At 52.2% G+C, this 15,809-nt stretch overlaps 1 protein-coding gene across 1 annotated transcript; it reads left to right on the top strand.

Annotated features, from left to right (window-relative positions):
• Positions 1–3,212: 3,212 nt before the first annotated feature.
• On the top strand, positions 3,213–5,831 carry LOC123162749 (scarecrow-like protein 34). The gene has a single exon (XM_044580512.1). The coding sequence runs from the start codon at positions 3,296–3,298 to the stop codon at positions 5,501–5,503; it is 2,208 nt and encodes a 735-aa protein (XP_044436447.1). The 5' UTR covers positions 3,213–3,295; the 3' UTR covers positions 5,504–5,831.
• The last annotated feature ends 9,978 nt before the right edge of the window (positions 5,832–15,809 follow it).

The following is a 15,809-nucleotide window of genomic DNA, read 5'->3' as shown; positions in this document are numbered from 1 at the left end:
GGCAGATGATGAGTGGAGGAATATATCTCGTACTTTATAAAACTACCCAAATTAAACTAATGCATTAATGTGGATTAATTACACTACATGCATGCTTGGCCACTAGATGAGTAGGAACATTGCATGCACTGGTGAGTTCCTTTTGAATTATTGCATGCAAATATTTAATGCGCCTCGGAATCTCAATAGGAGTTGGAGATGAGTCCTTTAAATCAGGAAAACGAAAAATTTGATATAAGCCTTATAAACCGGAAAGAGGGAGTATTAGACTAGCATAGATTAGGGGGAGTGTTAAGGATTAATTTAATCCTAATAATCCTAACTGCCTTGTAAAGTGGGTATAAATACCCGGTCTTCAATCAATGAGAAAGATCGTTCCATCATTTGATTTCTCTTCTAAACAGATACGACTACGAGCTAGCCAATCCCATGTCCCAAGTCTCATGACGAACCGCCATCTGACGTGGCTTTGTTGTTCACAAATAGTCCTTGCTGCCTGTGGACTTTGACCGGATAAGGTATTCTGTGTGCTTCAACAAAACCGAGAAAAGGAATCTCAGAGAAGAGAGAGGGAAAGGTGAAAGCAACTCTCATGGCCGATCGATATTTCTTCGATAAAATGGTGGTAGATCGATGTCATAGGCTATAGCTCATGTAAGGTCATGGAACCGCTTGATTGGCCACACCACGTACGGGCAAATACAAGAGAAGCATCAAGACACTGAGAAGAGGTCAAGCACGTGCGGTAATCAGAAGTCAAACAATCACCTTGCTTAATTACAAATTATCTGTCTTGTTCTGCAAGGACCAACAAGGAAGTGGAACCTGGCTTGATCTAGACTCCACCGGATTGCTCTCCAAGCACCTGCACACAAGTTGGCTAGCCAGATCGATCACTCGGGCTGGTCAGTGCATCATCTGATGTGGACGCAATTGGTTGCATACAAAACCAGATAACTTTTCCTCGCAAATCTTTTCTTTGGGACGCCAAGGTTACAATGCCAACATTTGACCCGTTCTGTAGTGCACTCTGCTTTTTGTGGTTTTGGTCGGATCGGACGGCTCCGGGTCGCCCAATAACGACCGAATATGTCTGTCACAACTCTGGAGGCTAGAGCTCACTGCACTTTCGTGGAAACCAACTCAGCATGCCGCGAGTTAGGTTGCTGGATATCAATTTTTGTCGAAAAAGAGCACCTGCCCGGTTGGAGTTGCTCTTAAGAGCATCTACAGCCGGACTTGACAAATTTGGCCCCTCAGACGCCTAAAAAATGCAATCCACATCCGAACATCTCAATTACCATATCTCAAATTCATACAAACTCATGCAACTATGTCGATTCACACGCATCGTCCGGCTACTCCATCACACTACACTAAACATGCCATCGGACTATCAAAATTTGGCATGTTTGGCTATGGTGAAGTTCATCCACGACTGCCCTTGCCCTTCCCGGCGCCCTTGTCGTCCTTCTCGCGGAAGTACCGGTCAAAGACGTAGTACGGATCGAGCCGGATCTGCTCGTCGCCGGAGCTGTCCTCGCCGTTGCTGTCCTCCTTCTCCTCCTTCGGCGGCGGTCCCGGCATGGCGGTGCTCACGGGCAAGGGCGCGCGTGCTCCTCCGCTGTTGTTTATTCACAATGCGGGCGCGGATGGCTTCCTCCTCTGCGTCCGCCCGTGCTGCCGCTTCAGCCGCCTTCATCGCTGCCATTTCCACTGCGAGATGGGCCTCGACGGCCCTTATCCTCTCATTCCCACTGCGGGCCGCCCGTCCCGGGGGGACTCGTACTCTGCCCGACCGGTGCTGGGGAAGGAGAGGTGTTCTGGCCGGGACCGCGAGGATCCAGCACCAGAGGACCCGAGCGCCCGGTGAGCCGACGCTATGGCGTCGCGGCGGACGGATCCTTCCGTCGGCCGGGCATTGTCTTCCCATTGCCTCCGTCAAACCACATGGGACGACATCCCAGTCGACAGATACGGACTGGTCGGAGTCCGATCCGCTGCCCGCCATGGCGGAGAAGGTCGCAAACCGCCGGAGGTGAGCACCGGTTGCGGAGGGGAATGGAGTGAAGTGACTAGGGTTTGGTCCGGCGAAAGGATGGGAATGAATATAAGTGGGGTCTAGTGGGCCAGTATGGGCCGGGCCCCACGTGACGGGCGTGCCCGGGCGCGCCCAGACGCCCCATATCCGCCCCATATTTGGGCTGGATATGGGAGGTGCCGGTCAGCGCGGGCGTTTGAGGCCCATTTGAGGGGTCCATCTAGATCCAAATTTCGTGACCGGACAGCGACCGGACGGCCTGCCCGAACATTTAAGACGGGTTTAAGGCGTCCGATTGTAGATGCTCTAAATACAGGTTATACATGCACGTAATTTAAAAATACAAAGGCTTGTATCGTGCATACACTAATCGGCGCTGTTATACAGACGACATATCTGTGGCTGACTCTTGCACGATCTTACTTGGCAGCTGCCTGTGAACGCAGGAAGCAATTGTTTTTTCCTTAGCTGATGCTAGCGCGGTTGGGGAGCAAGTGTCGTTTGCTGATCGTGCATCAAGTGTCGTGTGTGAAGCAATTTCGTACACTAATTGATGAATTGGTTCGCTTAGCAATGCATACATGGCAAAGCTAGCTGTCCACGAGGCCACGACGTACTAGCACATGCATGCATCGAGTCTTGCTGCAGCTAACAGTCTGGCCGCCACCGGCCTCCGTTCCGTAACGATTCGGTGTCAGGAGCTGCCGCCTTTACACTATGGCGGCAGGTGCTTTGTGTCGGCCGGCACGCCTGCTGCCGTCTTTTGAGGGTTTTTTCTGACAATTTCGTTGGACAGGTTGTCCTTTTCAACAAAAATTCCCTGGATATTGCATGGAGTGCCAAAAAGATTACGTGCGTTCGTCCCACCGTACGATATTCGTTGGACGAAAACTAGACGACGACGAATCCATTAGCGTGCCACAGTTTTGGCTGGCTTGATTACATATGTCGTGCAAGAACCGGCCACCATCTATCGTCCGCATAGCAGCGCTCGCGTTGGATCGCATCGCATGCCGTCTCCTCCTCCGTCGCCTCGGCCACGGTCGCGTTCTTGTCTCCGTGCCGGGCCGCGCCCTCCCTTCCACGAACCTTCGCTCCGGTTGGACTTTCAAGCCCAGAGCCGCCATTTTTATACCCCCCAACCCCTGTCCGTCCGTCCCCCAACCCCAGTAGCTCCATCCATGTCTCCATCCAGACCAGTCCATCCATAGCTCCACACTCGTCGCACTTCACCTAAGCCAGAGGTTGCCAGCCATGGACGCGACGCCGGAGGAGTTCGAGGCGCTCTCGCCGTCCCTCTTCCTCGACCTGCCGCCCACCCCGCCCCCCGCCGGCGACGTCGACCTCGACTTCATCTCGCGCATGCTCATGGAGGAGGACATCGACGACAAGTTCTTCTACCAGTACCCCGACCAGCCCGCCATCCTCGACGCCCAGCGCCCATATGAGCAGATCATATCCGACACCACGACCACCTCCTCCGGCTCGCCGAACGGCACCACCTCCTCCGACGGCAACGCCGCCACGTCCTCCTCCGAGGAGACCAACAACTCGAGCTGGCCTTACGACCCGCTCGAGCTCTCCCAGCTCCTCCGCTCCCCGCCCTGCCTCGACGACATGCTGTTCGGCGGCCTCGTCCCCGACTCCCCCGCCGACGAGGATGCCAGGGACTCGTTCCTTGCTGACGCCCCGGCTGCCGGGTTCCAGCAGAGTCCGGCGCAATTCAAGGGCGCGGCCGACTGGGCCGGCGCGTTCTCCGGCCAGAACGGCGGCAGCCCGGGCACCCAGAGTTCGGCAGTCTTGAATGGCCCGGCGGAGGAGAAGGAGGCCGAGACTAAGCCGGCGATGTTTTCCGCTGGCGACGGCGGCCAGGACGGGCTGCTCTCGGCCTTCTTCAGCAACGGCGGCGACATGGACATGCTCAACTCGGCCTTCCTCAAGGGCATGGAGGAGGCCAACAAGTTCTTGCCGACCAACAACGCCCTCCTCGAGGCCATCCCCGACAAGGAGCGCGGCTTCACCGTCAAGAAGAAGGAGGTGGTGGCGAACGGGACGCCTACGTCCGGCAATGGCCGGGGCCGCAAGTACAGGCACGACGAGGACGACGACCTGGAGGCGGAGACCGCCAGGAGCAGCAAGCTGATGACGCCGGACAACGAGGAGACCGGCGCGCGCGAGATGTTCGACGAAATAATGCTAGAGGAGTACGAGAAGTGCATACAGGGGATAGAGGAGCTGCGCCTCGTCATGGACAGCGAGGCCAAGAAGAAGAGCGGGAAGGCGGCGCGCGCGAAGAAGAGCGAGGCGGTCGACCTGCGCACCATGCTCGTCCACTGCGCGCAGGCCGTGGCCGCGGGCGACAGCCGGGGCGCGACGGAGCTGCTGAGGCAGATCAAGCAGCACTCCGGGCCGACGGGAGACGCCACGCAGAGGCTGGCGCACTGTTTCGCGGAGGGGCTGGAGGCGCGGCTGGCGGGCACGGGGAGCCAGGTCTACCAGTCGCTGGTGGCCAAGCGCACCTCGGTGGTGGAGTTCCTCAAGGCGTACAAGCTGTTCATGGCGGCCTGCTGCTTCAAGAAGGCCAACTTCGGGTTCGCCAACAAGACCATCCTGAACGCCGTGGCCGGGAAGCGCCGCCTGCACATCGTGGACTTCGGGGTGCAGTACGGGCTCCAGTGGCCGGGCCTGATGCGGTGGCTGGCGCAGAGGGATGGCGGGCCGCCGGAGGTGAGGATCACGGGCATCGACCTCCCGCAGCCCGGGTTCCGCCCGGCGCGCCAGGTCGAGGAGACGGGCCGCCGGCTCAGCAGCTGCGCCCGCGAGCTGGGCGTGCCGTTCAAGTTCCACGGCGTGGCGGCCAAGTTGGACACCGTGCGCGGCGAGGACCTGCGCATCGACCCGGACGAGGTGCTCATCGTGCACTGCCAGTGCGGCCTGAGCAACCTGATGGACGACAGCGTGGCGGTGACCACGGACGGCGGCCCGAGCCCGAGGGACGTGGTGCTGCGGAACATCCGGGACATGAGGCCCGACGTGTTCGTGGAGGGCGTGGCCAACGGCGGCTACGGCGCGCCCTTCTTCGTGACGCGGTTCAGGGAGGCCATGTTCTTCTACTCGGCGCACTTCGACATGCTGGACGCGACCCTCCCGCGGGACAACGACGAGCGGCTGCTGATCGAGCGGGACATCATCGGGCGGGGCGCGCTGAACGTGATCGCCTGCGAGGGCGCGGACCGGGTGGAGCGGCCGGAGACGTACCGGCAGTGGCAGGCGCGGAACCGGCGGGCGGGGCTCCGGCAGCTGCCGCTGGACCCGGAGGTGGTCGGGATGGTGAGGGAGAAGGTGAGGGAGCACTACCACAAGGACTTCCTCGTCGACGTAGATCACCAGTGGCTGCTGCAGGGGTGGAAAGGCAGGGTGCTCTACGCTCTCTCCACATGGGTCGCCCACGATGATAGCTAGCCTAGAAGTCTATCTTTTGTGTGTGTTTAGCAACAGAGATCCATCCATGGTTCAGTGGACTGCCGTTTCAAATAAGTAGAGATGCAACAAGAATACTACTCCCTCCGTCCGAAAATACTTGTCATAAAAATGGATAAAAATGGTTGCATGTAAAACTAAAATACTTCTAGATACAACCATTTCTTCGACTAGTATTTTCGGACGGAGGGAGTAGATGCTTATTAGAGATGTAATAGCATTTGTTTAGGCATTTATTTATAGCCAGCACTGGGCGCCGGCGCACCGGCCGAAACTTTCGGCCGGTCCAGCCCCAGTTGTTCGATTCACGTAATAATAACCGTCCAGATTGCATCTCCTCCCTTGCGCGTGGGTCAAAGCCTCCTCCATCCTCACGTACAGGCTCGTTGCCGTCGGTAGCTTGCTCGCCGGAGCCGCTCGTCGGCGCGCTCGTCAGAGCCGCTCGCTGGAGCTGCTCGTCGGCGCGCTCGTCGGAGCCGCTCGCCGGACCTGCTCGTCAGCTTCCTCGCCTGAGCTGCTCGTCGGCCTGCTCGTCGGCTTCCTCGCCGAAGCCGCCGCTCGCCTGCATGCTCGTCGGCGCGCTCGCCTGCATGCTCGTCGGAGCTGCTCGCCGGTGCACCATGTGCGATCGAACTTCGCCATGGCCGTTGCAGCAAATCACGTCGCCGGACGCAGCTTTTTGTGTGGCCAGTTGTAGCAAAAATCATGAAGCCATGTGCGATGTAATAAAATGCAACACCGGTAGTAGCAAAATACGATGCCGGTTGTAGCATATTGTGATGTCAGTTGAAGCATCTAGCAAAAAAGATGTTGGTTTCAGCATCCCTGTGACAACGGTGGTCATATGTAGCAAAAAACATGGTGGCCATGCGATGTAGCAACAAGCGACGTTAGATGTAACTGTGTGGGACGCCGGTTGTAACAATTTGTGACAACGGTGGTAACATGCAGAAAAAACACGGGGCCATATGATGTAGCAAATCGTGAAGCCGGTTGTAGCTGCGTGGGAAGCAGCTTGTAGCAATTTGAGACAACGGTTGTAGCATTAGGGAAACTACGATGTGGGTTGGAGGTAGAAGAAGGGAAAGAGATAAGATAGAAAAGAGAGCCCGATGCGTAGGACCCGCCATGTGCGGGAGCAGTTTTGCATGCAACAATTTTGCGAAGAGTCAGGTGCGTAGAACCCGCCATGTGCGGGAGCAGTTTTGCATGCAGCAGCTTTGCATGCGGCTGCGCGTGCGGGTCGTGCTGCATGTGCGGGTGTTTGGGTGTGAGCGCGAGCGGCCGGCCGAAAGTTCAGCCGGCGCGCCGTTTCGAAACATTTCCCTTTATTTATGGACATTGCTCTGAGCTGCGATAATGTACTGCAAATGAAAAACCCTGGTTTTGTTGTCCTTTTGTATGGCTCCTTGCCTTGGTGATTTGGTTGGGTCTTCAGGTCGGCCACGGTTACCGGGTTGCGGGCGGCGCGGTTGCAGATGCGGCGCGTCGGCAGCTGGGCGGATCTTAACTTGGTCTTCCGGCCACACTGGGATACGCCTTTACGGCGCGGCTCCGCGCGGATTTAGTTAGCTACAGGATCGGAGTGACGAGACTGCCGATGAAAATTGTGCCGACTTTGGTCATGATGGACTATAGCGAAGTCCTTGCCATCGTCGTTGTAGTCTGTCTCACATCGCTCGAGTTGTTCAAGGGGAAACCCTAGATTTTGGGTCTCCCGGATCGGACGATGACGGCACATTTGGTGTCATTCTCCCTCCCGGGGCATCATTTTTGATCAAGTGCTGGCTGGAGGGGTCAAGAAGTGGAGCGGCGTTATATCTACCGCATCAACAACAACGCGTCTCGACGGCGTGGCACAACGAGATCTCGGCGATGGACGCGCGCATGATGGTTGTGATGTCTTGCGGCGTGGCACAACGAGATCTCGTCTGAAGGATGGCATGTCATCTTAGATAGATAATGTAAGAAGGATCATTGAAATGTACCATTCTTTACCTAGTAATTTCATCAGCTTGATCTAAACCCCTCTTTTGGACATTATCACTACTAATTATAAATTAAAAAGACAAATGAGTAGAGGTTTTCCCTATTGTAATTGGTAAAAAAATCTGGGAACAATGGTCATCAGAAACACTCCGTACATCTCAATTTATTATCAACCACAAACAAATACTCGAAGAATTATGAAGCCTAACAAACAAATCCTACACAAATAAGAGAATGATCCGGTACTTCTAATTATCTAAACATGCATGCTGTGACATCCTCAAAATTGTTCTAGCCATCAGATTTACTAGGTTCATCCACTAACATCCGTTTGATCAATGCATAAGAATCCCTACCATACTATATGCCTTAGTGCATTCTAAGAGCATAAAAGCCGGAATTAGCAAATATGGCCCCTAAATACCCGCGGACGCGCCCAGTCAATGAACGAGACGAAGACATGTCCATTTTGAGCACCTATTTGTCCGTCTAGACAGTCATACTCGTAAATAACGAAAAAAAAGGTGGTCCGAGGTGAGCCGCGTCCTACGTAGCGAACTGACAAGCCGAGTCTGCAAGGCCTCATATCCTCCTACATTTGTCTTCAATATGAGGGTTCGCGGACAACCTAGACATATCGAGCTCGTTCGCAGACGTTTGTGAAAGGTTTGATAAAGGTTGTAGATGTTCTAAGTGAGTTTTAAATCACCTTGCATTTATTGTGACATGTACACTATTACATGTTAGGATTTTTTTTGCTTATGTAGAAATTTCTCACACATTTAAAATTGTAAGAATTGAATTAATATTCTCCCTCCGTTCCTTTATATATGATGTATTTGTTTCTGATAAAATTCCACAATTTAAGTTGCATTTCATATTATTCCTCATAATCCCTCTCTTAGCCCTCCAGAAAATAGGGAAGTATCTCAACCAATTGCATGTAGACAAAAGAAGTAAAGTATCTATGACCTGATTGATTGTATCTCTTCCTTTCGGACCTAACTGATTTATTGGCCACTAACAACCAAATTGGTCAAAGGTAGTTTTATTCTAAATTCTCTATAATTTGGTTCGTCGCCGTGCTAAAAAAAAAAACCTTATGAAATGGAACGGATGTTGATTAACACACAACACTTCGTATCCAATTATCACCACAAGAATTAAAAGAAATTAATGAAAGAATGCTCTTGTCCTCCATTCCATAATACCGTACTTGTCGTGATTTTAGTTCAACTGAATTAAAACCATGGAGTGAACCAAAAATCCCACTCCGCTCCCACCCGACCAAAAGTTAATCAAAGGATGTCATGATCGATCATTCCGAGTTCTGGTAGTGTTCGTCGATCCAAGACGTGTCGGCGAAAACGTATCCGCCGCCCATGCCCATCTCCCACGCCGGCATGCCGTCGTCCATCGTAACGAGAACACGCAGCTCAGGAGAGTCGTCGCCGCCGGTGCTTCCCTGCGCCTCCTCGAGGAGATTCTCCTTCATTGTCATGCTCTGATCATCGTCCGACGTCGCGGCCTCATCACCTCGGTACTCACTGAAAACGCCCGAAGGTGGCGGCGGCGGCGCTTCAAAGCTGCCGTGCGGCTCCTCCTGGCCGGCACCACGAGCGCTCGACGGCGACAGCAACGCCGCGATGGCGTGTAAGCAAGCCTCCGGAACCATCACGCGGGCAGCCTTCACAGGCCCACCATCGACGTGGTCGTCCCCGACATCTCTGCCACTCGTCTTCCTCCTCTTCTTGCCGGGATCGCGTGGGGTGAGGTATATCCTGTAGAGCGCGGGCAGGACGTTCCTGCCGTCGTTGCGAACGGCGCCTTCGTCCGGCGAGTCGACGTTGGTGTACTCCTCCATGAGCCACCGCGTCTTCTCCTTCTCCCCCTCGTGCTCGACGTAGAACCCGAAGGTGCGCTTGAACCCGAGGTGCTCGCCGTCCGCCTCGCACCTCACCTCCTTCGTGGTCTGCTCCAGCTTCCAGAAGCCTCCCGTGGCGACGCCGCGGTCGCCCCGGTGGCCGCCGCCGCCGCCGCGCGTGGCCTGCACCTTGCAGTGGCAGCGGAACCACCAGCTGGGGTCTGAGTCGCGGGTGCTGGCCGGCGGGTGCCTGCGCGCCAGCACGTCGGGTTGGTCGCCGTAGACGTCGTCCTCGATGACGACGGCCGCCTCCGCGCCCGACGTGCCGTGCCCGGCGATCCACCCGTTGAGGTAGGTGCGCACGATCTCCTCGTTCGTCGGGTTGAAGTAGACGCCCGGGGGCAGCGCCAGCGCTGGGGTTAGGTACTCGTAGTCGTCGCGGGCCGGCAGAGCCATCTTCACCGCGGTGATGTTCGTCGGCGGCGACCGCGCCGTCAGTTTTCTTGCTTCCTTTTTTGGCTTCTTCGCGGTCATCATCAGGTCGACTTGAGCAAAGCGGGTTCAAAGATTGCTCGGTGAACGTGCACTTATGGGCCGCCTTGCTCTCCGGTCTCCACGCGACCCCTTGCCGAACTCGGAATCCGATCCGAGATGCAGCCATTGCAGAACTTGCCTGTATAAACTTGTGAGTTGTTGTGCCGAAATTGCTTTCTCTCTGACCAAGATCGGAAGATGGAAGTACAGATCAACGAGCCTAAGAGCATGGTTAATAGTATAGCCAATTGCTGGCTATAAGCCACTGCCATGTCACCTATAGCCCATCTTATAGTCAATATGTACAATAATTGATTTAAAGAGTGTACTACTTTTTTATTATATGGCCCACCTTTCACTCTCACAAAGTGCCTAGGAGCACGTGCTAGAGCTGGCTCTTCACCAAGAGCCCGCTTACCTTCTCTCTCCTCTTCTCTCTCCTCCAACTAAGCAAGAATATACTAGTTTATTTCTTATGGCCAGCTGACTCAGCTCTATTGTACTTGCTCTAAAGAACACATGCAGCAAATCCTATAGTGCAGATCAGCTTCAGCTGACACAAGGAGAGAACGGAAACATGAATTTACTACCCACTTTCTCATAAACTCATTTTCCTTTCCTTCTTTCTTTCCCCGAAAGAGGCTGCTGGATATTTGTGTAAAAGGCTATATCCATTTAGCTAAAGCAAGAAAAGGAGAATTGCCCAGCTAATTACGCAAAATCGGACGGGCGAAAATTATCATATACAGCATGTCCACCGAGGGCATTACTAGCTGACGTGGCTACCCACAATACCCACAAATGTCACCGGAGAAAGAAACACCTTCGGGGTTGCCCATAAACCGTCATCGTGACACTTCTCTTCGAGCAAACGACTTCTATTTCATTGCATCCAACCAGCAAACACACAAGAACCCTGCCAGACATGCCAAACAGTTGGCCACAGGCGGTCACAAGGCAGCCAGCCGAAGTTGCCACCGGTCGGGCACATTCTTTGATTCGTGGTATTGTCATCTTCTGCTTATTCCCATCTCGCATAAGCCAACAATGACACAATCCAGCCATGTCAACCCCGTCTTCATTTCTTCTTTTTTTTTTTGCGAAAAACCCCGTCTTCATTTCATTCTTATCTTTCTATGGATGGCGACATCGCGGCCGGCCTCGGCGTCTCTAGCCCTGGCTCGATTTGTGTGTGCCCTCCACCGTCAACCGTGCTACCTTCGGCTCCGTTTCAGTCGGTCGCCGTTGTCTCGGCCATGGTGGGTTGGACGCATTAACGCTCAGGGTATGTGACGCTTCCGTATTTGCGCTTCGCAAATACTTCCTCCACTCGGGTTTATTAGCCACCCCTCACATCTAGCGTAAAATTTTGATCATAAATTGACTGGCAAAATATAAGATATATATGCCACATAAATGGTTCGGGGGGGGGGGGGGGGGCTCCCGGACAGTTCGCGAACTCGCGACTTTGGTCAAGTCGCATTCCCCTACTCTCGTTTTTCTGTGTGAGACGAGACAATCTGCTAGTAAGATGAAGAGGTATCGCTCAAGGTTGGGCCTGAAGGGTTTTGATGGTGTTGATTCTATTGGTAATAGTGGAGGTTTGGCACTGTTTTGGCATGAGGATTTGAAAGTGGATGTTAAATTCTCAAATGCCCGTTTGTATGGATGTTCATGTACAAGCTGGGCCGGATGAACAACCGTGGAGACTGACTTGTGTGTATGGTGAACCGAGGGTGGAGGATCGGCCTCTCATGTGGTCTTTGATGCAGAACTTGTGTGCCAATTCAGATTTACCATGGCTGGTGGGTTGGGGGGGACTTCAACGAGTGTATGTGGGACTCCGAGCATTTTTCTCTAACCACGAGAGCTCCAGTTCAGATGCAATTATTCCGGGATGCCCTGGAGACGTGTGACTTGGCCGATCTGGGTTTTATTGGGGTTCCGTATACATACGATAACAGGAGAGGCGGGCACGCAAACGTGAAAGTTCGTCTGGATAGGGCGGTTGCAAATCCGGCTTGGAGGAATATTTTCCTTAACACCTTAGTACACCACCTTGCTTCCCCCTGTTCGGATCATGTGCCTGTTCATGTGTGTTGTGGTGATATGGGTGATATGCCAACTAAGCCAAGGCGCAGGCAGTATGAGATTATGTGGGAAAGAGACCCTGCACTCCAGGACTTGATAGCGAAGGCCTGGCTGGAGGCAGGAGAGAAAGCATCCCTAGGGGACGTGCATGCGGCTTTAAGGGATACTATGAAAACGTTGTGCAAGTGGAGTAAGGAGAACTTTGGTGGTGTAGCGTGGGAAATTGAAAAGTCAAGGACACAGCTTGAGGAACTCATGTTGATGAATGCAGACAGATGTGAGATTCGTAAGGTCACGGATAGAATGAATGAGTTACTCTATAGAGAAGAGTTGATGTGGATGCAACGATCCCGTATTACTTGGCTTAAGGAAGGGGACCGAAATACAATTTTTTTTCAATCAAAGGCTGTGTGGAGAGCTAGAAAGAACCGTATAAAAAAACTTGTAGACACTAGTGGTCGGGTCTTCACGGGAGAAGAAGCTATGGGCCGGGCAGCAATGGATTATTTCAAGAACATCTTTACTTCTGTTCCTTCGGTTGATCCAAGCCCAATCATTAATCTAGTTCAATCTGTTATTGACGAAGACACAAACGCATCTTTGTGTGCTGATTTTACTGAGAAGGAGATTTCGGATGCTTTATTTCAAATTGGGCCTTTAAAGGCACTGGGACCGGATGGATTTCTGGCGCGGTTTTTTCAGAGGAATTGGGGCACTATTAAGGAGAGTATTGTGGCAGCGGTCCAGGAGTTTTTACGGTCAGGAGTAATGCCGGCTGAGGTAAACAACACTAATATAGTCCTAATTCCAAAAATATAAAACCCTGTTAGGATTACAGATTTCCGGCCAATTAGCCTCTGTAATGTAATCTATAAGGTGGTTTCCAAGTGCCTTGTTAACCACTTGAGGCCGGTGTTGGATGGGATTATTTCTCCCACGCAAAGTGCTTTTATTCCAGGGAGAATGATCACGGATAATTCTTTGATTGCATTTGAATGTATTCATCATATCAAGCAGGAAAAGGACCCCTCAAGGAGTTTTTGTGCCTATAATCTAGATCTATCCAAAGCTTATGATCGAGTTGTTGGGGAACGTAGCAGAAATTCAAAATTTTCCTACGTGTCACCAAGATCTATCTATGGAGAAACCAGCAACGAGGGGAAGGAGAGTGCATCTACATACCCTTGTAGATCGCTAAGCGGAAGCGTTGCAAGAACGCGGATGAAGGAGTCGTACTCGTAGCGATTCAGATCGCGGTTGATTCTGATCTAAGTGCCGAACGGACGGCACCTCCGCGTTCAACACACGTACAGTCCGGGGACGTCTCCTCCTTCTTGATCCAACAAGGGGAGAGGAGAAGTTGAGGGAGAGCTCCGTCAGCACGACGGCGTGGTGGTGGTGGAGCTCGTGGTTCTCCGGCAAGGCTTCGCCAAGCACCATGGAGGAGGAGGAGGAGAAGGTAGGAGGAGGGAGGGCTGCGCCAGGGAACAGGTCACGGCTGCCCTCCCACCCCTCCACTATATATAGGGGCAAGGGGAGAGGGGGAGGCGCCCTAGGGTTTCCCCTAGGGGGCGGCGGCTAGGCAGATTGGATCTCCCTAGGGAAAATCCTAGGGAGACTTGCCCCCCAAGCCAAGCAGGTGGAGGCTTGCCTCCCAAGCCAGGTGGAGGTGCCCCACCTCCCCATGTAACGTGGGAAAGGGTGTGGGGGGCGCACCAACCCTTAGTGGGCTGGTTTGCCCCTTCCCCTTTGGCCCATGAGGCCCTCCAACACTTGCCGGGGCTCCCGAAACACCTTTCGGTCATGCTGGCCATAGCCTGGTACCTCCGGAACACTTCCGAACTCCAATACCCTTCGTCCAATATATCGATCTTCACCGCCGGACCATTCCGGAACTCCTCATGATGTCCGGGATCTTATCCGGGACTCCGAACTACCTTCGGTAACCACATAATATTTCCCATAACAACTCTAGCGTCACCGAACCTTAAGTGTGTAGACCCTACGGGTTTGGGAACCATGCAGACATGACCGAGACACCTCTCCGGCCAATAACCAATAGCAGGATCTGGATACCCATATTGGCTCCCACATGTTCCACGATGATCTCATCGGATGAACCACGATGTCAAGGACTCAGTCGATCCCGTATACAATTCCCTTTGTCTAACGGTATTATACTTGCCCGAGATTCGATCGTCGGTATGCCGATACCTTGTTCAATCTCGTTACCGGCAAGTCTCTTTACTCGTTCCGTAACACATCATCCCGTGATCAACCCCTTGGTCACATTGTGCACATTATGATGATGTCCTACCGAGTGGGCCCAGAGATACCTCTCCGTTTACACGGAGTGACAAATCCCAGTCTCGATTCGTGCCAACCCAACAGACACTTTCAGAGATACCTGTAGTGCACCTTTATAGCCACCCAGTTACGTTGTGACGTTTGGTACACCCAAAGCATTCCTACGCTATCCGGGAGTTGCACAATCTCATGGTCTAAGGAAAAGATACTTGACATTAGAAAAGCTTTAGCATACGAACTACACGATCTTTGTGCTAGGCTTAGGATTGGGTCTTGTCCATCACATTATTCTCCTAATGATGTGATCCCGTTATCAACGACATCCAATGTCCATGGTCAGGAAACCGTAACCATCTGTTGATCAACGAGCTAGTCAACTAGAGGCTTACTAGGGACATGGTGTTGTCTATGTATCCACACATGTATCTGGGTTTCCTATCAATACAATTATAGCATGGATAATAAACGATTATCATGAACAAGGAAATATAATAATAACCAATTTATTATTGCCTCTAGGGCTTATTTCCAACAGTCTCCCACTTGCACTAGAGTCAATAATCTAGTTCACATCGCCATGCGATTAACACTCACAGGTCACATCGCCATGTGACCAACATCCAAAGAGTTTACTAGTGTCATTAAACTAGTTCACATCACCATGTGATTAAGACTCAATGAGTTCTGCGGTTTGATCATGTTTTGCTTGTGAGAGAGGTTTTAGTCAACGGGTCTGCAACATTCAGATCCGTATGTACTTCGCAAATCTCTAGGTCATATTGTAAATGCTGCTTCCAGGCTCCACTTGGAGCTATTCCAAATGGTTGCTCCACTATACGTATCCGGTTTGCTACTTAGAGTCACTCGGATAGGTGTTAAAGCTTGCATCGACGTAACCCTTTACGCCGAACTCTTTATCACCTCCATAATCGAGAAACATGTCCTTATTTACTCCCAGGATAATTTTTGACCGCCGTCCAATGATCCATTCCTGGATCATTCTTGTACCCCTTGACTGACTCATGGCAAGGCACACTTCCGGTGCGGTACACAGCATATCATACTATAGAGCCTACGTCTGAAACATAGGGGACGACCTTCGTCCTTTCTCTCTTTTCTGCTGTGGTCGAGCTTTAAGTCTGAACTTCATACCTTACAACTCAGGCAAGAACTCCTTCTTTGACAGATCCATCTTGAACACCTTCAAGATCATGTCAAGGTATGTGCTCATTTGAAAGTACCATCAAGCGGTTTTGATCTATCCTCATAGATCTTGATGCTCAATGTTCAGGTAGCTTAATCCAGGTTTTCCCTTGAAAAAATACTTTTCAAATAACCCTATATGCTTTTTAGAAATTCTACATCATTTCTGATCAACAATATGTCAACAACATATACTCATCAGAAATTCTATAGTGCTCCCAGTCACTTCTTTGGAAATACAAGTTTCTCATAAACTTTGTATAAACCCAAAATCTTTATCATCTCATCAAAACGCACATT

Source organism: Triticum aestivum, chromosome 7B, assembly GCF_018294505.1.
Source record: "Triticum aestivum cultivar Chinese Spring chromosome 7B, IWGSC CS RefSeq v2.1, whole genome shotgun sequence".
In the NCBI taxonomy this organism is placed as follows: Eukaryota; Viridiplantae; Streptophyta; class Magnoliopsida; order Poales; family Poaceae; genus Triticum; species Triticum aestivum.
Note: the sequence above shows the minus strand (reverse complement) of the source record. Positions and strands in the feature narration are given on the sequence as shown.